Genomic DNA, 25,986 nt, shown 5'->3' with positions numbered 1-25,986 from the left:
AAATCTTATGAAACAGATTTTCCTGACTAATTCTGTTTTCATCTTTGGTTTGGCACCAGGGAAGCTAAGAGCTAATTTTTAGCCCCCATTTGGCTCTTAGATGTGGTGTGTGTGTCTGGGTGTCACCCCCAACTTTCCAGCATCTTCCTGCTCAGTCTCTCCGTCAGCATGCTGTACTCCATTCACATATTTCTGTAAGCTGGAGTTTACTCTGTGGGGTTTTATGTACTGTCCTGTCCTTTTCTGAACATGATTGAGTATAAATTGTCTCAAGTGAAACTCTCCCCCTTATGTTCTTTTGTGCAGTGTTTGTGTAGAACATTAACATCTAGCAGATTAGAGTGTGTTGATTTACAGAGGCCAGTGAGTCACTTTCATTTCTGGTGTCCTTTTCATCAGGTTACCTTAGATAAATCTGAACCTAACCATCCCATATCTGGAAGTACAGAGCGCTATTTTGTTTCCTTACATACTATATATAGTACAGTTACTTGGCAGTCTTGCTATTTACTACCTCCCACAGCCTCTGCCCTATTTTTCCATTTTATTTCTGTCTAGTGTATACAGATATTTCTGTTATTCATATTATTACAATTAGTCATAACAGGCTTCTTACAGCTGCTTTGGGAACTTTTGTAACTGATGGTTAACTCTATTCTTAGTTACCTGTATGTGTTTTCATCAGTGTGGCTGATTTTAAACTGGGAAAACTTAAAACATTGATGTTTACACACTGTAGAGCTCTTCTGTTCATTAGAGCTTGAAATTAATGGAAGCCGAAGCAGACGCTGCAGATGGGCCGTGGTGATACGGTTGTGCCTCTGGTCAGACACCCAGCCTCGCTGTATCGGGGGCTACATGTGTGTGTAAAAGAGGGATTTTCCTAAGACTTGGGGAAAAAATAATGTATCTTGTGCTAATTGAAGTGGGTAGGGATCAAATGTATTTTGTACAAAATACTGATTCTCAGAGTTGTTTGAAGGTTACACTTCGCCTATTTGTTGTTAGAGTGCTGTCATTTCAGCTTCCGGGAGACTGTGTGGTCTCCTCAACTGATGAGGCACGAGGCATGCTGTGCCGAGGTTCTGCAGTGAAGCTGACCTGGTGGGAAACAACGAAGTCCAGTTAGACCACCAGCCATGGGGATGGGACGCTGAAACGAAGCTCCGGACCAGTGGTGTTGGCTTTCCTCCTCCTACTGCGTCCAAAGCGTATGCACAGGGCATTTCAGAACAGGCCCCCAGTTTATGGTGTTTCCTCGGGCTGGCCACAGACGTGCCCTCTGCTGCGTCACGCAGGATGAGTGGAAACTAGGTGTGGCCACAGACCGCTTCTTACGAAAGCTAGACTCTCTTCCTTAAGGAGCCCATGAGAGACGCCGTGGACAAGAAGAAGCTGGAGCAGCTTTACAACAGGTACAAAGGTAAGAGGTGAGAGGTGGCTGGGGCTGGTGGGGGCCAGGGCAGACAGCCCCTCACTGTCTCCGGGGAGCAGGATTCTGTACTCCAGTCTGTGTCAAGGGGACCTCGACCAGGGACCATTGATGGCTGGGGTGGGATGCCAGGAGTGGGGTCTGCGGGTGGAGCTGTGGTGTCCCGTCACCCCCCCACACACACACACACACCCCGTTCCAGGCAGGGTCTGAGGTGTGCTCGGCCAGCTGGGAGGTGGCTGTCCCAGCCACCACTGGTGGCCCCCACGCTGCCCCGGGAGTTGGAGGGTTAGAGTAAAAAGGCTCATCAAGAAGTTGATCTGACATGAGGGTAAAAGTTGACTTTCTGTTAATGCGGTGTAGCCAGGTGGCCCTATAGCACCTTGGCTGTTGGGGAGGCCAAGCTGGGGAAAAGCTCTTAGCAAAGAAACTTTTGTGTTATAAATTGGGGACAGTTGTTTTTAAAATTAAAATCAGCACTTAGAATGGAGCTTTCCCTATTGAAATATGGTTGTGCTGCACAGATACATCTGTGTGACAAATATGCACAGACCCAGATCACTCAGCAGGCTGTCATATTCCATATCAGATGTCAATCTGTGTGGCTTTTGGAGAGTCAACTACTATTCAAGAGTTTTTTTCTTTCTTTCTAGCACTTTCTAAGGTTAACTTTATTTCCCAAATTTAAAAACAAAAACAGCAACCTCATTTAAACAAGTATTAACCCAAACAAGTATAACTCCTTGGCTTTAATTCTTGTTTATGTGTTATATATGTATCATTTTCATTTTTTACTTTTGAAAATACCATGTGTATTTTTTAACCTATTTAGATCTGAAGATAGATGAAAAATTATATTTTTTAAAAATCTTTGGCACAGAAACATACTCTGTGGTGGAAAGATCAGCTTTGTATTTGAAAAATGAGCATTGGTTTTCCAAAATGAAAAATCATTTTTAATAAGCTGTAATATGCTTTCAGTGTTGTTGGCTAAGGTAATTGTGGAGCTAATTGTGAATCACATGCTGTGCAGATTTCTGAAGTGATTCAAATATATCTAGCACCTTAAAAAAATACTTTATGTGATAATTATTTCTTTAAACAGCATCCTTTCATCATTTAACTTTATTCATGCAAATCTTGTCATTTAAAGTAGACATATTGTGCTATCATCTTGGACTCTAGAAATAAATTGTTCAAAGACTGTTGACAAATATGCTGGTTTATGTTCATGTATACGAAGGAATGAGTCCTCTGAAAATTACTTTCAAATAGTATTATTGCAAGTGAAATTTATGAGGTGAGGGCATTGAGGGCAGTTTTGCTCTCCTGAAGATCAGTACCTTTGGGAGCATTGATGAGGAAGCTGGGTGAGAAGCAGAAGCCCGTGGGACACTACTCTATCGTTATGCAGGAGAAGAGGCTGTGAGGAAGCCTGTACTTTCATTTGTTTACTTTATGGCATACATTTTCTTTTATTTTGGTAACATGTCTATTAAAATGTAGTACGTAGTACTTAAATGACCAAAGTTAAATGTTATACAATGGAAGAAAAGTTTATCACACCTAATCTTCATTTAAGCAAAGAAGCTACAAATTTTCTCTTTGTACCTTCTAAACCAACAGAATTAATGTTTATGTCATGATAAGATATTAGTATACATGCATTTTTATTAGACCTAGTTTGTTGAGGTCTTGCTGAGATTTTTCTATTTGAGGTCTTGCTGAGACTTTATTATTTGATTTTCTGTTGAAGAAATGCTAAGTTCCTTAATTTCATTTCTAGACCAGAAATGGGAGTTAGGGAGGACTGAATTTCTAAGGCGTTAAATGTGGATAAATGAACTTAATGATTTTGAAGCCTAAATGCTGTACAGTAGTATTAAAGTTATAGCAAATGAAATCACATTAAAAAGGAAAACAGCGGGGATCCCTGGGTGGCGCAGCGGTTTGGCGCCTGACTTTGGCCCAGGGTGCTATCCTGGAGACCCGGGATCAAATCCCACGTCGGGCTCCCTGCATGGAGCCTGCTTCTCCCTCTGCCTGTGTCTCTGCCTCTCTCTCTCTCTCTCTCTCTCTCTGTGTGTGTGTGATTATCATGAATGAATAAATAAAATCTTAAAAAAAAAGAAAAAGAAAAACAGGGCAACCTCGGGTGGCTCAGTGGTTTAGCGCCGCCTTCAGCCCAGGGCCTGATCCTGGAGACCCGGGATCAAGTCCCACGTCAGGCTCCCTGCACGGAGCCTGCTTCTCCCTCTGCCTTCTCTGCCTGTGCCTCTGTGTGTGTGTGTGTGTCTTTAATAAGTAAATAAAAAATCTTAAAAAAGAAAAAAGAAAAACACTACTTGATGAGATGATCACTGGGTATTATACTATATGTTGACAAATTGAATTTAAATTAAAAAATGGGATGCTTGGGTGTCTCAGCGGTTAAGTGTCTGCCTTCAGCTCAGGGTATGATTCCAGTTCGGGGATCGAGTCCTTCATCGGGCTCCCTGTGAAGAGCCTGCTTCTCTCTCTGCCTATGTCTCTGCTCTCTCTCTGTGTCTCTCGTGCATAAATAAATAAAATATTTATAAATAAATAAATAAATGTTAAAAAATAATAAAGAAAAAAGAAAAACATTAGTTTCTCTATTGTTTTGGCAGGGTTTTGATAACTTAATATGGTAAACACTTTAAAAATTCAGTATTTTTTTTAAATTATAGATTTTTAAAAATTTTAAAATAATCTCCACACTCAATGTGGGGTTCAAACTCATGCCCCTGAGATCAAGAGCCATGCATTCCCTGACTGAGCCAGCCAGGTGCCCCACAATGCAGTATTTTTTTTGTAGCAGTATGCCTTTGGGCAAACTAGAATTGTGTAAACTTGAATATTTATTTTACTTTATGGAAATTAATTTTTTTCTTAATGATGAACTCTTCTCAAAGAAGTTATAGTGATTCTTTCTTCCCCTAAATTCCAGTGACCTAGATTTTTAAAATAGGGCTTTTTTTTTTTTGAATAAATTATTTGTTGCTGTCTCATATACAGTAGAAAATTGTGGTCCACTGATTGATGTATCATACTTGCTAGGGATTGGACTCTAACCACCCATTAGTGGTACTTTTCAAAACAGCATAATTTCTTTCTCTCTTGATTTTCACTGTAGACCCACAAGATGAAAATAAAATTGGAATTGACGGGATTCAACAGTTTTGTGATGACTTGAGCCTTGATCCTGCCAGTGTCAGCGTTTTGGTTATAGCATGGAAATTCAAGGCAGCGACACAATGTGAATTTAGCAAAAAGGAGTTTGTAGATGGCATGACAGAGCTTGGGTAAGTAAATTGGTCTCACTTTAAACTTTTTCAAAAAGGAAAATGCTTTCAACATTAATTATTTTTCAACAGCCTGTGAACATTAATTTCAAGTTAATTTATTTTCTTATACATTTTCTTTGCCTCCGCTCTATTAAGGTTTTGGTTTCCTTTTAAATTCTGGTTAGAGTTTTATTTAATATTTTTATTTAGATTAATCCCTTTTGTAATTTACTTTTTCTTTTTAATTTTTATCCTTCCTGTTTTGAATTCACAGTAAATATCAGGGTGTTTTTGTTTGTTTTCAGCCATTCAATTTATTTCATGATACTTTATCCTGAATGTGTAATTTTTTTGTGTTGCTATGTTAAACATTAATAAAATACCATTTTGGTTTTTTGCTTGTAACACTTCTCTGTTCTACCTATCCCAACCAGGGTTGGGATGAAAGCTTCCTTAATAACTTAAAATGTTTCTCACTTGTCAGATAAGTCAGAGAAGTCAATGAAAGCATGTAACATAAATGCCTTTTGATCATTAAGCTTCCTGAGCTATTTCATGGGGTGGTATAAATACCAGCATGCTTGACTTGCTGATATTGTGATATTTTGATGTTGACAACTTAAACTAGCTTATTTTTAGCTGCTGAAGGAGCTTAAAAGTCTAAGGTAAACATGTTCTTAAAGGCATGTACTTAACAACATCCCAGGAGAAAAAATGGAACATATGTTTTCCACTAAACTGATGAATCTGTTGTATTTATTGGCTTTATCTGTTTAGATGATAAACTCTATAAGACTTATTGTATTGCTGGTGGTTGTATAAAATCAAACAAAAGACATCACTGTGACAATGGCATAACAGCATGTTGCTTCGTGTTCTCTGCACTCAGGAAAAACTAGGTGAATTACAGGGGATTTTGGAACGGAAGACACCTGTTAAAGCAGCATTCACTTGGCATTGTACTACCATTTATCCCATCCACTAAAACCTACCCAAGGGGGAGATTTTGGAAATAAGTACCTCTTATAAAAACACTTACTGGCATTTCTTAGGCATTATCTAAAAATATGCTGTACTGGTGAATTTTAAAAATTCCTGTCTATTATTCTACTAAGTGTTATAAATTAAAAAACATATTTTAAAGATTTTGAGTATGAATCTTCCCAAACTGTGCTAGATAAATTCATGCTTTCTTCTATGGAATGTATAGAATATAATTTAAGATTGTAGGTGGTGCTGATTGATAGTGCTTCTCTTCACATCTCACAGGGCAGTTAAAGGGGAAAGCACTTTGTAAATATTAAAGTGCTGTATGTTAAGTATTGTTAACGTGACAGTAAACTATATTTTACAGATAACTTAAGTGCTTTTAGAGATGTAAGAGACTGTTATAGTCTAAACACCACTAAAAAATCCTTTGGTTTTGTTTCTGCTCTATTGCTATTTTTCACGTTTTCCTGGCTATTAACTCTTGACAGTGGTTGGAATATCTGCCTTTAACAGTTAATCCTACACCCTTTCTTTGAGGGCTTGTGGATTCATAAGTGAACTGAGTAAACTTTATGAAATTCCTTGGCATCTTTGTAAAAACAAGAAATTGGCCATATAGTGGATATGTTTCTGGACTCTATCGTATTTAGTGGGTCTATTTATCCTTTACCCTGCAAGCACACAGGCTTCATTATTGTAGCATTAGGTAAGTTTTGAAATGAAGTAGTGAAGTATTCCTACTTTTTTTTTTAAGATTTTATTTATTTATTCATGAGAGAGGCAGAGAGGCAGAGACATAGGCAGAGGAAGAAGCAGGCTCCCTGTGGGGAGCCCGATGAGGGACTTGATCCCAGGACTCCAGGATCACAACCTGAGCTGAAGGCAGACACTCAACCACTGAGCCACCCAGGTGTCCCTCTTCGTACTTTTTTTTATCTGCTTAAAGACTGTTCGTCAAGTTTTATATTTCAGTGGGGAAAGAAGAATCTTTTCAATAGCTGATACGGAAGTAACCAGGAGAGCCTGAGAACATGTCACCTCAGTCCCTGCTTCAGAGCATGCATGGGCCACCCCTAGCAATGGATATGGGCTGGATTACACACCTGTACAAGAATCTTAAAATTGTAAAGTTCTAGACAAAACATGGGAGAAAGATTTGTTAAAACACAGATTAAGAGACACTTTTTTGGAGAAGATATAAAAAGCACTAGCCACAAAGGAAAAAATTATAAATTGGACTTCATCACAGTTAAGAGCTCTGTTTAACAAGACATACCGTTAAAAAGACAGAATAGTGGGAAAAGATACTTGCTCTCTGTGTGTGTGTTAAAATTATGATAAAAATGGTAGAGGATGTGTGATTCATGTATAATTTCTAAAGGAGCAGGAATAAAGGAAGAAAAAATTTAAAAGAATGTGAGAAAAAACTTAAGGAAAATTAGCTTAATGCAGGACAAATAGCAAGCACGTGATAAAATGGAGGATTTAAAGCCAATGTGTCAGCATTTACATAATTACATTAAATGTAAGTAAACTAAATATTGGATGGATTGTAGAAAATCAACTCAATTATTGTATATACTGTTTACAATAGATACAATTAAAACAGGGATCCCTGGGTGGCGCAGTGGTTTGGCGCCTGCCTTTGGCCCAGGGCGCGATCCTGGAGACCCGGGATTGAATCCCACGTCGGGCTCCCGGTGCATGGAGCCTGCTTCTCCCTCTGCCTGTGTCTCTGCCTCTCTCTCTCTCTCACTGTGTGCCTATCATAAATAAATTAAAAAAAAATTAAAAAAAAAAAACATAAGGACACAACAATTTGAAGGATAAAAGTTGATGTAATTTGCAAATATTTACAAGAAAATTTTGGTGTGGCTATGTCAATATTAAAATAAGCTAAGGCAAAAAGTAATTCTAGAGATAATGAAGGACATTTCATAATGAGGAACGGTTTATTTCACATGGAAAGCACTGGATTATTTAAAGCAAAAATAAACACTACAAAGAGAAAGATATAAATCTGCAATTTGTCAAAGCAGGGAATTCTCACATACCTTACCAACTGATAGAATGAGCAGGTGAAAAATCCATAAGGAAATAGGAGATTTGGACAGCACAATAAATGGCCTAATGGACATGCTTAGAACATTGGCTTTGATGTTGAAGAATACATATTCTTTTCAGAAAAGTAGGCCATTTATAAATATTGACCATAAACTAAGTTGCAACAAATTTCAAAGAATTAAAATGATACAGACTATGTTTTCTGACCACAATACAATTAAGGTAGAAATATAACAAAAAGATAACTTGGTAGGTTGAAATATTTGTAAATATTGTATACTCCTGAATTACCCTTGGGAATAAGAAGAAGTTACAGTGGAAATTAGAAAATATTTTGAATGATGAAGGAAATGCTTCACGTGAAGACTTGTAGGATTTAACTTCCTAAATCCATATTTTAGAAGGAAGAGTTGAAAATCAATAAGCAAAGCATCCACCTCAAGAAGTAGAAAAAGAGCAGGAAGTTAAACTCAAAGAGTGTAGAGGGAAGGAACTAATTTTTTTGAACAGTCAGTAATTTAAGGAAATAGAAATGAAGTCAATAGAAAGGATCCATAAACCCAGGGCTTGCTGTTTGAAAAGAATTATAAAAGTAACAACCAATATGGGATGAAAAGGGAGACATCACTATAGACCCTATAGACGTTAAAAGAAACAAATATGTATTTTTTGTTTATATGAAAGAGGGGGCAAGCACGAGTTGGGGGCAGAAGCAGAGGGAGAGGGAGAAGCAGGCTCCCCGATGAGCAAGACCCTTGCATCACGACCTAAGCTGAAGAGATGCTTAACCCATTGAACCACTCAGTTGCCCCGAAAGATAAGAATATATTACCAACAACTTTATGCTAGTAAATGTGAAAACGATGCAAGAGAGGAATTGTCTTAAAAATACAGTTTACTAAAAAAAAAAAAAAATACAATTTACTGAAATGGACACATAATAACTCTTAGAAAATTTGAAGCTGTGATCTAAAAATATTTCTTTTCAAAAAGAAAACAATTGACCAGGATTGGTGCACCAGCACATCCTACAAAACATTTAATGAAGGGAATAACACTAATTTGGCATGACCTCTTTAGAGAATTGTACAGGAAGAAACACTTTGTAATTTGTTTTGAGGCCAACACAACCGGATAACAAAACCTGGAAAGGATATTTTAGTATGTATGCTGCTGAAGTGAGCACAAAAGGATATTTTGAGAGTGGAAATTTATTGGATACTCTCATAAGAATCAAAAGATGCATAAGATGCAGAAATCTTAGAGAAATTATCAGCAAACTATACCCAGCCTCCAAAACAAGTCAACCAAAAACCAGGATAATTTATCATGACAAAGTTTGTTATTGTCCAGGATTCTGAGGTTTGTTTAACATTACAAAGTCCAATCAACATAATTTATCACCGTAACAATAGAAAAGGGATTATCGCAGTATATAAAATGAGTTTGATAAAATTCCATTCCATTCATTTTTTTTTTTTTAAAGGGAATTTAGCACAAACCAAGACTACCAGGATCCTCGGGACACTTGTGTGGTTCAGTGGTTGAGTATCTGCCTTCAGCTCATGGCATGATCCTGAAGTTCAGGATTGGGTCCTACATCAGGCTCCTGGTGGGGAGCCTGCTTCTCCCTCTGCCTATGTCTCTGCCTCTCTCTGTGTGTCTCTCATGAATAAATAAAATCTTTTTTTTTTTTTTAATTTTTTAAAATTTATTTATAATAGTCACACAGTGAGAGAGAGAGAGAGGCAGAGACACAGGCAGAGGGAGAAGCAGGCTCCATGCACCGGGAGCCGGACGTGGGATTCGATCCCGAGTCTCCAGGATCGCGCCCTGGGCCAAAGGCAAGCGCCAAACCGCTGCGCCACCCAGGGATCCCCCGAATAAATAAAATCTTAAAAAAAAAAAAATACCTCAAAAAAAAAATCCTCAAACTGACCACCCCCCTTTTCCTGCCAAATCCTGTGGAAATATACTTAACTGCCACACGAAAGCCTGCTTTTATTCAGCATTGAACAGGAGGTGTTAGCTGGTCTGATCCACAGATAAAATATTTGAATCAATAAGTGAGTTTAGCTAAACTGCAGGACCCAAGATCAAACAAAAATCAATCTTATTTTAGAACACTGAATGCAACAATACAACAAAGCAAAGTGAATTTTAAAAATGTCATTTTCAGTAATATCAAAACTACAAAACACCTAGGATAAATCTAATTAAAGGTGTGTACTACCTCCCCATAGAGAAAACAACTCACTGAGAGGCAGGATACCTGAATAAATAGAGATATAAACCTCATTCATAGGTTGGGACAGTCAGTATTTTATCCCTAAATATATCTATACTCTCAGTGTGATATGAATCAAAACCGCAATAAGTAGTGTTATGTGTATTTGTATGTGTAATTTGACAAATAGATTTTTTTTTTAAGATATGTATTTATTGGGACGCCTGGGTGGCTCAGCGGTTGAACATCTGCCTTCAGCTCAGGGTGTAATCCTGGTCCAGGGATCAAGTCCTGTATCAGGCTTCCTGCAAAGAGCCTGCTTCTCCCTCTGCCTTTGTGTCTGCCTCTCCCTCTATGACTCTCATGAATAAATAAATAAATATATTTATTATATATCTTTATTATTATTATTATTATTATTATTATTATTATTATATCTTTTTTTTAAAAAGATCCAGGACCCCAGGATCATGACCTGAGCCAAAGGCAGGCGCTCAACCCCTGAGTCACCCAGGTGCCCCTTGACAAATGGATTTAAAATTTATATGAAAATGCAGTCAAGAATAGCCAGCAGTTCCTAAAGAACAAGATGGGAAGATTTACTCTCTACTTTTCAAGCTGCAGTATTTAAGACTATGTGGCACTACTACAGAGAAAAATAGACTGGTGGGACAGAATGGGGAGCACACAATACCACGAGTTCCTATTTATCAAGTTCAGAGACCAGGTAGCTGACCTTCAAGGAGTGGGGGGATGCAAGCACACAGCAGAGCACATGGTGGCCCCACAGGGAAGAAGCCAGGATGGGACAGCGCTGCCATGCCCCAGGTGCTGCCCCACCACCCTTGCTATGGGTCCCCAGAGCTGTACACCTGTGCCTCCTGGGCTCATGGGTGCTGACACAGGTGTTCTGCCCTCTCTAAGCCCTGCTGACGGAGTGCATTCATCAGTGAAGCATGGCTGTTATCCTTTTCCTTGCTGGGTAGTCAAAATTAAAAAGACAATTTTAGGGTTTCACTATTCTAGATTTCTGCTTTAAAATCTTAATATTCTTTTTTAATTTTTAAAATTTTAAAAAAATATTTGGAAGTGGGAGTGCATGTGGGAGAGAGCATAAGCAAGGGGGAGGGAGAAGCAGCCTCCCACTCTCCCCACCTGAGCAGGGAGCCTGATATGGAGCTCAACCCCAGGACCCCAGGATCATGACCTGAGCCAGGCAGACGCTTCACTGATGGAGCCACCCAGGCGCACCAAGGCTTTTTAATATTCTCAAAGGCTGTTGACCTTTTGAAGGAAAATCCAATTTTTCTATTTACTTCTTTTTAATTACTTTTTCAATTCCAGTATAAGTAATGTAGTGTTATGTCAGTTCCAGGTGTACCACATAGTGAATCAGCAACTCCTACATGACTCAGTGCTCATTATGATAAGTGTACTCAATCCCCTCAACCTATTTCCCCCTTCCCCAACCCAGAAAACCCAATTTTAAAGCAATGGAGTTATGTTTTATCATACTTGGTTTTTTTTTACTCTAGCCTGCTGTAAGGAAGTGAGTCCAAGATCAGGAGCTTGTGGGCTGGCAGAGTGGCTTGGCTCCCCAAGGTCACAGAGGAGTTGGAGTCTTTCTGATTTGCCCATCCATCATCCCAGGGCCCTGGCCTGTGTGTGGGTGAAACTGCATCTATATTCCAGCTCATACAGAGGAAGGCAGGCAACTTTGGATTTTGTTTTTTCCTTTTAATATTTTTTCCTTTTCCTCTTTTTTAAGATATGAGTCATATACCATAGAGTTCACCCACTTAGTCTACAGTCAGTGGTTTTGGTGTCTTCACAGAGCTGTGCAGCTGTCATCATCACAGTCAGTTCTGGAACGATGGAGTCCTTCCAGCCACAGAAGGGGGCCCACAAGCAGTCTGCCTCCTGCCTCTGACCTCCCGGGGACTGGGACAAGCCTCAGGGTGCTGCAGCCAGCAGGCATCTGCAGCAGGCACCAGGGGGCCAAGGCGCTGGGGGGCACGGGACGTCTCCCACCTCCACAGCACTGTCTCTCATTTGCAGGTGTGACAGCACGGAGAAGCTGAGAGCCCTTCTGCCAAGATTAGAGCAGGAACTGAAGGACACAGTGAAGTTTAAGGATTTTTATCAGTTTACCTTTACCTTCGCTAAGAACCCCGGGCAGAAGGGTTTAGGTGAGTGTAAAATCCACATTCGAAAGAAGCCGTATCTTCTTGAGGTCGTATCTTCTTGAGTGGGTATGACCAGCCAGGTCCCGGTCCTGCTGCTACAGTATTACTGTTGTTCCTTTGGTGTATTCTCTCCATGGTTGCACTGTGTGCACGCAGGCCATCTGGCTCCACCATGCACTTGGTACTTCAACCTCAAAGCACTCTGCAGTTCTGGGTTTAAATTTTTTTTTAAATTTTTATTTATTTATGATAGAGAGAGAGAGAGAGAGAGGCAGAGACATAGGCAGAGGGAGAAGCAAGCTCCATGCCCCGGGAGCCCAATGTGGGATTCGATCCCGGGTCTCCAGGATCGAGCCCTGGGCCAAAGGCAGGCGCCAAACCACTGCACCACCCAGGGATCCTGGGTTTAAATATTTAAATTTCAAAATGCAAACTAATTTGCAAATGCTTTGTGTTCCGTCATATTGAATATCCAATTGACTTGTGGGTTAGAGAAGTCGACAATTAGTATTGAGAGAGCATTTGTATCAGCCAGATGTGTGAGCCGGCAGATGGTATTATTGGGGCCAGCCAGGCGACATTGATGCTGTCTTGGTCTGGACATTCAAGTTAACTTACTTGAAAACAATTCTGATGTGCCTTGGATCACATTTTAGTACTTCTTTCAGAATTGTATGATTTTGCTATAACTTGTTTATTACTATATACAGTACATTTGGAAGATTCCTAACTTAGATTTTCAGTTTGAGTTTTGGTTTCTTTGAGGGTTTTATTCTGTTTATTTTCATTTATTTTTCTTTCTAAGTACTATATAATTTATTTCTCTTTAAAGTAATAGATATGGTTAGTTCAGTAAAAGGTCTTACAAGTTTGGATGAGGGACTTACATGGTCTTTAAATAGGGACTAAACAGATATATTAGAAAAAATGTTTGTTTTTTTATTTATTTATGATAGTCACACACATTGAGAGAGAGGCAGAGACATAGGCAGAGGGAGAAGCAGGCCCCATGCACCGGGAGCCTGACGTGGGATTTGATCCTGGGTCTCCAGGATCGCGCCCTGGGCTAAAGGCAGGCGCTAAACCGCTGCGCCACCCAGGGATCCCAGAAAAAATGTTTTGAAGGAGTTTTTACACAAAAAAAGGAATATTATAAAGTAACCAAATTTAGGTAGGAAACCAAAAAGGGCTTGAAAATCCAGAGATAGAAAAATCCACTGCAGACAGTTGATTTCAGGACCTGATTTTGCTCATGCATGTTCACAGGAGTGTGTGAGCAGTGACCATTCTCATCCCTCTGTCTCTGACATTATTCCTTTCCTTCTCCTGTTGTCAACATATTGAATGCAGGTTGTAGATTGAGGGGACAGGCCCTTCTATCCCAGAGCCTGAGGGTGGGGTCGCTGGGCTCCTCTGTCCCACAGCAGGAGGTGGCAGCTGTCTCGTCATAAGCACTATCCTTTTTCCATGGCAGGGATTTTTTTCTTCTTTTTACTTGTTCTTCTCCAGTGTTATGGTTGCTCATTTTTACTGTTGGTGCCTTGCACTATGACGAATCTCCCATCAGATTTCCCTTGTCTCCAGGCTAGTTGGCCTTGTGAACAGGTTTCTCGCCTTGGGTGCCACCTCACAGATTATGTACCTGCCACCCTGGAAGCTGAGAAAGGCCTTTCCGTGAGTCTGGATCAGGAACTTACTGGATGGGTCTGCTAAGACCTGGGACAGTGGGAGTGGCAGAGCCACCGGGAAGGTTGGGGATAAATTTTTCCTGCTGGGGGAAGTGGGTGAGCAGCCAGTGTGTGAAGGCACAGCAGCGAGCTGTTGCTGTCATCAAATGCTCTGCACGTTTACTACCTTATTGTGGGTCCGAGAGCTGAGGCCAGAGAGCATCCGTGGAACCGTATGACAGAGATGGTAACACGTCTATGCATTAAACCATGGCTTTCCCATCTGGCCTGCCATTGGTGAAGGATCCCATCTAACCAGGTACAGACTGCAAGGAGAGGGGAGTCCACAGCCACTGGGCACAACAACATGAGCAATGAGAAGAGCGAGTGAACCCCAGGCTTGCTGGGTTTTATGTGTTCGCCATCCCTTGTGGAGAGGGGAGCCTCCACCCCTTGTGGAGCCTGTGCAGAGAAAACAACTGAGGGAAGGAGGAGCAGGGGCTACTGGGGCACTGGCCTTGAGCTGACCCTGAGAACTGGCCCTGAGTTGACCCTGGGCTGACTCTGAGCTGACCCTGGGTCGACCCTGAGCCACTCCTGGACTGACCCTGAGCTGCCCCAGGTGTTTTGGGCCAGTCAGGCTATGACTCCTCCCTGGGTGTTGCCTCTCCTGGAGAAGAGTTTGCAGGGCCACACCAGAGTGATGCCAGGAGGGACTGGCAGCAGGGCGCTGGCTGTATTCGGATTTCAGAAGATTCCAATGTGAGTGCAGAGTGAAGAGATGTGCTCATAGTGCTTTGTTCCTGGGAAAATTCCAGCACTTACAGCACCCTAGTCCCCGGCCATACCCCACCCCACATCTTCCCTGCCACCTAGATGCCCAGATGCAAGCCCAGCGTCCCTGGTCAGTGTGGTTCTGGCTTGTGGGTGGCCTCTTTTATCTTTTACCTTGTGGCTAGAAAGAAAGGTAGAATCTAGCATTGATTAAGCACCTGTGCTATGGCAGGCAGGTGTGTTCATCTGCCCACACATGGCCTTGCCCACATTTTTTTTTATTTATTATTATTATTTTTTTTGCCCATATTTTTAAATCAGTTTATTTATGGGCATCCAGTGTGGATGTGGGGCTCAATCCCATGACCCTGCGATCATGATCTGAGCCAAACCTAGTCAGTCAGACCTTACCCAACTGAGCCCCAAGACACCACCTAGCCTACATTTTATAAACAGGGAAATAGGCCGAGGCATGGAAAGGGTGTCAGAGGTCTGCAGATGGGCGTGACAGCTGGTGTGAAGCCCATTCTCTCCTGTACCATGTGTTCACACCTCCTGGTGAGCTGCCTAGCCAGGGTGGGAGCTGGGGGAGCAGCTGCTTCTCGCCATGGACCTGGATATAGGAAGCCACAGAGGACCAGGTGTGCCTTGGCTCCTTCTGTCCCCTCCTGGCTGCTCCTGCCTCAACGCTGCCCCATGTCCGTGCTCCTCTGGCCTGTTCTCTTGTGGGCTGTGCATTCTCAGGACACTCCGGCTCTGAGTGTTTATACAGGCTCTGAGCCAAGTACTTGCCACTTTACCCACATTTTATAGTTTATTTTATTTGGTCTCAATTTACTTGCTTCATGCTACACTTGTGTGTTGTGGGAGCAAAATATTTCATAATTTTAAAATTCCTAAAATTGTCACAGTTTTATTTCTGCACACTTTTTTAAAAGCATTTTTTAAAAGCAACAAACATTGGGGATTCCTGGGTGGCGCAGCGGTTTGGCGCCTGCCTTTGGCCCAGGGTGCGATCCTGGAGACCCGGGATCGAGTTCCACGTCGGGCTCCCGGTGCGAGCCTGCTTCTCCCTCTGCCTGTGTCTCTGCGTGTCTCTCTCTCTGTGACTAAAATAAATAAATAAATAAATAAATGAATAAATAAATAAATAAATAACAGATAAAAAATAAATAAATAAATGAATAAATAAAGCAACAAACATTGACCAAAACCATGGTGATACGTCAGGTGGTGTTGCTTCCTGTGGTCATGTTGTGGTTGCACCCTGTTGTTGGCTGCTGAGTTGAATAGGAAAAGCTTTCTTGCTTTCTCATCTGCCAGTATGCCCTGAGGACGTGTCACCTGGCGGTCATACAGCCTTAAGCCAGATTAAAAGGATAGAGGGTCACCTTAGGTAGGAAATAGTGTGACTTTGGTCAAGGTCAGAGTCACTGTTGGAGTGTCATCTTGCCTGGTGTGTGGTGGTGTCTTGATGACATCACCCCATGAATTTTGCTCTTGCTATGACGTAGTAGGTAAGTTCATCTCCTCTCCTGCCTGCCTTGCACCCAGCGGGAAATAGCTCTTCACCCTCTGTGGACCTGGCTACCTGACCACACTTTCCACCTCAGCTTTACTTTTGTCTGATACATTGCAGCTCCGTTGTCAATAGTACAGACTTTGTATATTGGGAGGAATTCCATCTTGACTGCCATTTCCACCATGGCAGGGATTAGGTGGCTGCCAGGGGAGGCAGTGTGGTGTGTAGGGGCAGCTTCTAAGATGTGCAGTGGCCCTCAGAGGGGCCACCTGAGAAGGAGGGACAGGCATGTGGGAGGGCAGGGGGTCCCAGGTCTGTTCATAAATTACCCGCCGTGCCATCTGGGCTAGCAGGGTTTGGACTGCCAGCCTCTGGTTTAACAATACATGTGTTTTGTTTTTTTTTTATTTTAATTATGTTAGGACAACTAAGAAAAATGTGTAAAATGTTAGCTCCATGACACCCCATAGGTGGCAGGTCCAATGCACCATGGTGCTGGCACCCAGAGCCGCTGAACTGCCCTTGGTGGCATGCGCCTCAGGGTGTCCGGGCCGGCACAGACTCGCCTTCCAGCCTTCAGAGAGACTGTGGGTGGCAAGGGCTGTCTTGGATCAGACCTTGCTGCTGGCCATCATCTGTTTGAGATGCTAGCTGCTGCTTCTGCAGCTCACTGCCTGCATTCATTAGCTCACTGTGGTGACGCTCTAACTGTGTCATCCCTTTCCGTTATCCTGTGGAATAATCTCACAAGGAGATGCTTCCCTACCCATCAGTGCAGTTCATCAAGGGAAGGCAGGGTACGTGCGTGGTTCTATGCCTTTATCCGGTGTCAGGATAACAGTTTCCCTGGCGTCCTTTGGAAAGGACCTACTAGTGTTGTGTTTGTTTGTTTGTTTGCTTTTTATATCATTGTGAATGTACAGAGCAGGTTTCAATTGACTGCAAATTCCAGCCCTCTCTGAAGCTCAGAGGTAATGATTCCTCCTGTGGCGGGGGAGCCTCTGCAGGTTGGCACCAGCATCCTTTTGATGTGACCCGGAGTGTGTAGCTGTGGTCTCCTTGTCTGTGAGGACAGGCTGCTTGAGGCTCGTCATGCAGGTGTACTGCCCTGGACCTGAGGTTGGCTGTTTCTACAGGGAGCCCTGGTTTCTTGTACTTAAGACCAGTTGGGAGCAGTGCTCCTAAATACTGATTTGGCCCCCCTTTCTAGATTCTTCAGGAAACACAGCGTCACGCCAGTGCTTCTCATTCAAATTTAGGACTGCAGGGGCAGCCCCGGTGGCGCAGCAGTTTAGCGCCGCCTGCAGCCCAGGGCGTAATCCTGGAGACCCAGGATTGAGTCCCACGTCAGGCTCCCTGCATGGAGCCTGCTTCTCCCTCTACCTGTGTCTCTGCCTCTCTCTCTCTCTCTCTCTCTGCATTTCTATGAATAAATAAATAAAATCTTTAAAAAAAAAAACAAATTTAGAACTGCAGAGTTTTTTTTAACTTGAGGTTTTCTGTATGACAGCTGTATTTCCTTTCTTCTGCCACCAGTGTAAAGACTGAGGATTTCCTTTAAGGGTTACACACTTTCTGAACAGTGGGGTGCGTGTACGCTGGGCACACCATCTGGGTGCCACTGGGGCTGTGCCACTGGACGGGGATATGAAGGGAGACCCCGGCCCTGTGGGCTCAAGCAGTCCTCCTGGGTGTGAGCTCTTGACCCCAAGTTTTTCCTTCTTTGAATATCTGTTTTTTTGTGTTTTTTTATTTTTATTTTTTTTTTATTTATTTATGATAGTCACAGAGAGAGAGAGAGAGAGAGAGGCAGAGACACAGGCAGAGGGAGAAGCAGGCTCCATGCACCGGGAGCCTGATGTGGGACTCGATCCCGGGTCTCCAGGATCGCGCCCTGGGCCAAAGGCAGGCACCAAACCGCTGCGCCACCCAGGGATCCCTTTCTTTGAATATCTGAAGTGTGTACTCCCACTCTCTGGTCTAGTCCCTGAGGGTCACCTGACTGTGCGGCCCTGGATGCCCCCAAAACAGTTTTTCTTCCTCCTGGAAGGCCAGTGACAGTTGCTGACAACGCTGGGTGCCAGCTGTCCAGGACCAGCGCCCTTTGGGGGTGGCGTGCCCTCCTGCACATCCTCGTCTGGTCTTTCATCCTCTAGGAAAAGGGCTGCCATCCTGCCTGCCACCCCTCTTCCTCCACCTGATTGGCCATCGGTCTGTAGATGGCTGGCTTCCTCTGAGCCCTTCACGCTTCCCTGTCAGTCTACCTGGGGCACGACCTCCCTGTCCAGCTCTTGCTCTCAAGCCTGGTCCTCCTTTTAGTTTCGCTGTTTCAGAAACAGTGTCTTCCATTTCTGCTTCCTGAGCCTGGTTCTCTCCCTCCTGAGATTCTGTGTCGTGTGGGCTGTGTCCCACGTGTTGTCATTTCTTGATCTCTTCACCTGTTTGAAATGGGAGGTCACACTTTCCTGGGGTGGCAATCCGCAGTTTTTTCTTAGGATAAACTGGCATGCTTTTTGCTCGCTCATTTTTATATGAGATTCTTTTTCCTGGGTTTCTAAGAGGCTGATTCAGGGCAGCTTTCTCAACTTCATAGAGCTCAATCTTGTGGGCACCAGTGTGCATTCACATGTGTGTGCGTGAACTTGCCTGTCTGTGGGTTCCTGCGTGCACACATGTGCAGGTTGTGTGTCCTGCCTATTGCTCTCCTTGCTTTTGTCTCCACTGCCTGTAGGTACAGAGCCCCTACTCAAGAGGTGCCTGGTGGGCGGGTCCCTGCACCCACCTCCCAGGGCCCAGTGCAGGGTCTTCCTCTCCTCATCCTGGCTTTGTGGTGAGTGCCTGCTGCTGCCCTGATGCCCCAGTGTCATCTCTGTCAGAGACCCCATGGCTGCCGGTGGGTCCTCTTCTCTGGCCTGGACTGCACTATAAATGTTGCCTCTGGGTTGGGTTATGCGGTCCAGGTGCTTTTTCTGTTTTTATGTGAAGATTCACAGAAATTTAAACCTATGCTGGCTCTCCTGCTACCTTTCCAGAAGCCTTCCAAATGCCCATGAGTTTTCCTTATCATCATCAGTCACTTGTTTAAGGGACAGAAAGGAGGGGTGTGTGGGTGGCTCAGCCAGTTGAGCCTCCCACCCTGGATTTTGGTTCCTCAGGTCATGACCTCAGGGTCCTGGGATTGAGCCCCACATCGGCTCCATGCTGGGTGTGGAGCCTGCTCAAGACTCTCTCCCTCTTCTCCCTCTGCCCCTGCCCATCCCTCCCTCTCTTAAAAACAGAAGGGTGGGGTGGGGGACAGACAGGAAGAGGGCTGCAGCACACAACTACTCATCCTAAATCTTCATCAGGAGCCCTTGGGGGCTTCTTCCCTGGACTGTTTTTCCTTTTCGTTTTTCTTTACCATTTTAACTGTTTAAAGTGGGCAGCTTAGTGGCAGTAGCAGCATTCCTACTGTTGTCCAACCACTACCACCAGCCGTCTCCAGAACATTTGCACCTTGAGAACTGGACTCTCCCCACCAAACAGTGACACCACCCTCCACCCCCGTGCCACCCTCCTATACTCTTGGACTCCTGCAGGGAACTCACATTGATGGAGTCCTTTTGTGACTCATTTATTCCATTAGCACAAAGACCCCAGGGCTCATCCTGGTTGTCTTGTGTCAGCTCTCTTCCTTTCTAAGGCTAATACTCCACCTTGTGTGGGATGTGTACACCACATTGTGCTCACACATTCATCCTCAGTGGGCACTGGGGTTGTTTCCACCTTTTCTCTATTGTGAGCAGTGCTGCTGTAAACATGGCTCTTCACCCATCAAGCAGACTTGAGCCCCTGCTTCTTGGTTCCTTAGGCTTGTACCCGAATGTGGAATTGCTGGGTTGTATAGTAAATCTGGGCTCAATTTCCCAAGGAGTTACCATAATAGTGTCCACGGCGCTGCCCCCCTGATGTTTCTGCCAATGGAGCACAGGATGGGCTTTCTCCACATCCTTGTCAGCACTTATTACTTTCTGGAGGTTTTGATGGGGTGTTTTTTTCCTTTTTTTTGATAGTCCTGATAGGTGTGCCCAACGCTGTTCTTTTATGAGCTGATTTTCTCCTTTAGCAGCTAAAACTTTTGCTTTATCATCTTTTCTGTTTTCTATTCCTTTGTAAGAGACTGAGGCAAAATAGTCATTAGAAATGAAAGCCCTGCCTACGCAGTAATTTCCAGGAGTGTTCTCAAGAAAGCATTACCAGACTTTTCCAGAGGGTAACACACAGGCCACAGAAGGACGCCATGGAAGGGGGTGAGTGGGCTCTCTCTGTGTTTTTGGGCATCTGTAAGAAGATGACCTCAGTGACCCCCTCGTTTGGCAAGGACAGGTGCCATGGTGCTAACAGGCTGCTCATTCTGCTGGGTGGTATTATTTCTTCTTATACTGCTTGTCTTTTAACTTCTCTGTTTCCTGGTTTGTCCCTAAGGAACACTCACCTAAGCAAGAAATGGTGTCTTCCATGCTTTCCTAAAACTTGGCTGATTCAGGTCTGAGTGTAATTATTATACTTCAAAAGTAAAGTTTAGGTAATGCTTTATTTTGAGTAGCTTAATTCTTAGATCCTTATTTTACTTCATTCTTCAGAGTGATCATCAGTTTGATCCAAATTGCAAAATGACAGCAGTTATTCCTTACTGAGAAATGGTGACTGGGGCAGGTGACCCTTTCTGTCTGTGATATTCTGTAACTTCAGTATCTTCAGTATAGTTCAGATAATTAATCTTCTGTTAGAAATGTTTGCTTATATATATTGATATTTTGCACCATATGGGATTCTTTCCTTTTGATGTTCAAATGAAGATGATTGAAGACTTAGACTTCATTCAACTTTCATGTGTAGGTATTGTTTTTAAGAATTTCTGTCTTATAACGATTGCCAGGAGTGGAAAAGTTATAAGGAACTTCTTTCAAAGTTACTTTTTATCTTAGATCTTTGCAAAGCAAGGTCTGCAGACCAGCAAATTGGCATCACCTGTGAGCTTGCCAGGCTTGCAGGTTCTCCAGCTGTGCCCTAGGCCCACTTTATCACAAAGTACCTCAAAGCTTAGTGGCTTCAGACAACCATCGTTTTTTTACACCTCATGATCCTTTGGGATTTAGGCAGGGCTCAGCCTGCAGCTTTTCTGTTCCAGCTGTGGCTTGCAGCTGTTTCCTGGTCTGTGCGCCAGCTTCAGGAGGGCAAGAGTCAAGGTGGGGGCAGAGCAGAAGTGGAGCAGCATGGGGCCTTGCTTATTCCCAGCTTCCACTGCAAGTTGCCCCCTTCAAGTGCAGTTGTAATTCCAAGGCATTTTCAGGAGGTTGTGAATTAGGGTCTAAATTAAGTGCCTCTATTTTCCTTCTCTGTGAGTTTTTCAAGGAGGTTCAGTGTGAGGGAAGGAGGGACTTTGGAAGGTTTGTGATAAAAGCCTAATATGTGTAGCCTGTGGTTTAGATGGATCTGCCGAGAGCGCCCCCGACTCTCACCTGTGGCCCTCTCCTAAGAAGGGATGAGAGTCTTGGGCCTGCATCTGCAGACACCAGCAGGGAGAGGGGGGACACCTACAGGGACAGACACCTGTTGGGGGAGACACCTGTGGGGGAGGGGGATGGCCTGAGCAGCTGCGAGGAGAGGGCAGAGAACTACCAGGAAGCAACAGCTTCTTCAGGAAATCAGATTATTCAAGTGGTGTGATTACCTCCATTTAGAAATTTTTTGAAGGCTTAAAAAAAAAACAACAAAGCCAGATAATAATTTTATGACCACATACCCAAAGCAGAACAATTAATTTTACAATTTCCAAAGTGTATTACGTGCTTTGTCTCCTGAAGGATTGGTTCAGGTGTTCCTATAGTTCCTAGAAACGTGGCTAGCTGTTAAAAGGGTTAAGAAAAGAAAGGTTTTTTTCCTTAATTTCCTTCAAGTTAGTGTGTCTCTTACATGTATATATTAGAATTATGTGGATTGTATTGTTTTATGTGTGATTATTCTTTAGCCTGTCCTTAAATGAGGTCACCCTGATGAGGAAGGGAATGAAAGTTCCTATTCTAGTGTAAAACGCATAGCGTAGTTTCATACTGGTTGGAGCCTGGAGTCAGTTGCTTTGAGAAATCTTGACTTTCGAGGAAGTAAAGTTTCATGTTAATTAGCTAATTTTTGTATCTGCTCCCAAATCCTTTTTTGATAGGAGGGACATCTTCATTATGTAATTATAAATGGAGCATCAGAAACAAGTTTTAACGAGTAATACCTTCCCCTAAACATTTTCGTCCTCAGGAGATAAGACTTCTCAGAGGTTACTGGAAGAGAGAGCTGTCATCGCCTTCCTGTAGCTGCTCGGGTAGCTATTGTTCTTGGTCTAAGTTCTGTCATTTGGGGTGTTTATAACTGTTGTTTTTTAAATATTTTATTTATTCATGAGAGAGGCAGAGACATAGGCAGAGGGAGAAGCAGGCTCCCCACAGGGAGCCCGTTGTGGGACTCGATCCCAGGACCCTGGGATCACAAACTGAGCTGAAGGTAGATGCTCAACCACTGAACCACCCAGGTGCCCTGTAACTGTTACTGTTATTTTGCAAATGGCTCTGTCCATAACGACCGTGTTGAACATTTTTACATAGAAAAATATTCAATATGGAAAAGGTATGCATTTGTTTTTAGTCACAAACATGTGATTCAGGAACTTTGAAGAAAGGTTTCTAGGACCAGACTAACCCCAAAGTACCTAGATTACATGTCTGCCATACAACTGTATTCCTCTTTCCTCCCCAGGTTCTCCCCGCTTCCTCAGTGTGGGACTTGTCACCTTTAGGCTGAGTTGAGAGTAGACCTCAGGTAATGTTCTTCCTAAGTCCCAAGGATGTAGGCTTAGCCACACAAGATGCTTCTTTCCGAGTTAGACTGCAGGTGGTGGTGAGGGGTAGCAAGCTGGCCCGTCCTGTCCGTCCCACAGACTTCCTGGCCATCTCTTTCTCATTAAGCCTCCACGGTACTTAAGGCTGAGAAAGTCTGTGATGGACTTTAAATATGGAGAATATAGGCATTTTACTGAAAGTTGGTGCTATTCATGACTCACTTTGCTTATGCAGGTATAGTAATGCTCTTTCCTGGAAATCTTAGATTACAGCTCTACTTTTTTTTTTTTAAGTTTTATTTAAATAATCTTTGTAGCCTACATGGGACTGTCACTGACAACCCTGGGATCAAGAATTGCATGTTCTACCTACTGAGCCTACCAGATGCCCCTGTAGCGCTACTTTAATCATTTGTCCAAACCAACCAAGATTTAGAGGAAGATTTTCTAAGAAGTGGTTAGTTGGATATTTTGCATTTAAAAGAATCTGTTGCCTTAAGTATTTGTTTTTCGCATTAGTCCATCTCGACATATATATGTAAACACATAACTAGGAAATTATTTTATTGTAACTGTTTTTTATTGTCTACAAGTGGTGAGCACTTGAGATTAAAGCAGGCTATTATAGGTTGTCAATTTTAATAGAAAACTCAGCTTAATATACGTGTTAATGTCAAACATACAGAAAGAAAGAAACATTAAACTTACAGTAAACAGAGAATGAGTCAGTATTCCAAAAATTATGGCTTAGGTTCGTATTCTCATGCAGCCCTATGACTCAGTGGCCCTGTTTGCTAAGATGTCATCTTCAGCCTGAGCCTTGCAGCATAGGTCTGTGTCAGGGAAGATAGAGAATGTGGACTCGGGTTAGTGCCGTGTAGATTTTCAGCGAGCTCAGATCAGGGGAGGGTCTCTCCTTAGGTGTGCTTGTCCTGACTACACCTTGAGACATGCGGAGTCCCCATGGTGCTCATTCTGACTCTTCCCGCTCTTACAGTGGCAAAGCAGGTCACCTGGAGAGCACTACAGCCCTTCCTCTTGAGACAGGGTGTTCAATTTGTATTCATCACTTAGAAAGTCCATTGACCCACTTTCTAAACATAAATGATGTATACAAATAGCATCCTGGTTGGTTCAGTAAGGTTTGAAGGAAGCCCGATGTGTATGAAAATGAGAGTTTTGGAACTACTGTTCACTAGAGGGTAATCATTGACATGTCTGAACCACAAACACATGGGTCTCCTTTTAAGGGATTTCCCCAGAGTTATAAGAACACATGGGTAGGGGTTAGTCCTCATGCTACACTTGGGTAGGACTGTGAGTTTTATTAAGTGGATATTGGTGTGCTAAAAAGTGGTCACTTTTTGTTTGTAGTGGAAAAAGAAACTGGGATTTACTAACTGGCCTTTCTCTCTTTTTGCCAGACTTAGAAATGGCCGTTGCATACTGGAATTTAGTATTATCTGGAAGGTTTAAGTTTTTAGATCTTTGGAACACCTTCTTATTGGTAAGTGTCCTGCTTCCTACTGTGTGCACGCAGTGTGAGGGGGTCAGCAGGTTACATGGCTGTCTCTCTTATCTGACCAAGGTATTCTGGCCGGATATTGGGTCATGGGAGTTCTGGATGGTGACCATGTGGCCTTGCCATCATACATGGTGCCACGGCCACTGAGCTCTAGCCTGGTGGTCCCGAGGCCAGTGTCAGAAGCAGCTTGGGAGCCACCCAGAACCCCCAGGCTAAGGTCTCAGGTGCCCACAGACCTAGGCAGTCATCTTTCTACCACCTTCTCTAAGAAGCTGTAACTAACTCATTCTGTGCTTTCTTGGGGGAACTTGAAATTCCTAAAGAAAGCACCAGTAACACACATCCTGTACATTGATACTGTAACCCCGTGCCTAGTGTGTTGATAATTGGGTACATTTTTAAATGTGTTTTACAGTGTTCAGAAGGAAAAGGAAGGCTTAGGTGGCCCCTTATGAGAGAGTCTGTCTGTGTTGGAGGCAGGCCTTTGAGGGGTGCCAGGTCTTCTTACTGGGGCGGCACAGCTGAGCTGGAAATCAGGGAAACAGGTGTCACTGTGTGACTGTGGAGCACAGGGTCCTCGCTCCAGAATAAATAGTCACGTGGTGTAGACATGTGGTGCTGTATGGGTTCCTTTGTGAGCGTATGAGGGGGCAGGCCTTCTCACTGCACAGACCCTGGCCTGGCTGAGGACCATCTTCCCATGGGGTCCTCCTGGAAGCAGTGTGGGAAAACCAAGATGCAGCTTCAGAGCCGCGCATCACATTCACTCTGCTCCACCACTTCCTAGTTTGGTGGCTAGTTGACCCCACTTGCAGACGTTCCCCCAGAGAACCTGCATAGGTGCCCAGAGATGGGGCAGTGTCACAGCAGCATGTGGGGAACAACCAAAGATCCCTATGCAGGAGTGCGGGTAGAAGGTCAGACTGTCACCACAGGAGAAGGCCCCCAGAGCTCAGTGAAACTAGCACATCCCTTTGTGATGTCAGCCTGCCACACGTGGAGCCTAGATTCCAGGGGCAGAAAGCTGTAGAAGTCTACATGGTTTGGGGTAGCTTGAGATAAATGCACAGACAGGCCTGAGTGGGGTGCCTGGTCCCTTCAGGAGGGAGCACTGTGCTAGGTGGTGAGGGCAGGAGAGAGTGGTGCCCACCTGGGCTGCGGGGTTGTGCAGTGGGAAAGTGAGCCACAGACGGGTGGGTGTTCTCGGCAGGTTTGGTAAATCTCAAATACCAAATGACACAGTTGTAGACAACTGCCCCCATCCCACCGCAAGCACTGCCAGTACAGAGGGGAATCAGTGGTCTCCAGGAGCAGTTTGCTATGGTCCTGCCCTGGGTCTGAGTCAGGGGTTAGGTCGAGACTGAAAGGGCTGCCTGGTGTTTGACTGAAACAGATTATAATCTTTGCATTTTAAATGTTTATTCGG

At 43.5% G+C, this 25,986-nt stretch overlaps 1 protein-coding gene across 1 annotated transcript in view; it reads left to right on the top strand.

Annotated features, from left to right (window-relative positions):
* DCUN1D2 (defective in cullin neddylation 1 domain containing 2) overlaps window positions 1–25,986 on the top strand; it is a 29,416-nt gene continuing 3,430 nt past the window's right edge. The window contains 5 exon segments of the mRNA XM_055335700.1: window positions 1–1,334; window positions 1,336–1,423; window positions 4,587–4,755; window positions 12,077–12,207; window positions 24,460–24,542. Of these exon segments, the coding sequence (XP_055191675.1) occupies window positions 1,248–1,334; window positions 1,336–1,423; window positions 4,587–4,755; window positions 12,077–12,207; window positions 24,460–24,542 (558 nt within the window). The 5' untranslated portion in view covers window positions 1–1,247.

The sequence above is a fragment of the Nyctereutes procyonoides genome, unplaced genomic scaffold (genome assembly GCF_905146905.1).
Source record: "Nyctereutes procyonoides isolate TBG_1078 unplaced genomic scaffold, NYPRO_anot_genome, whole genome shotgun sequence".
Taxonomy (NCBI): Eukaryota; Metazoa; Chordata; class Mammalia; order Carnivora; family Canidae; genus Nyctereutes; species Nyctereutes procyonoides.
The sequence above is the reverse complement of the archived record's forward strand: the minus strand, read 5'-3'. Positions and strand labels throughout refer to the sequence as shown.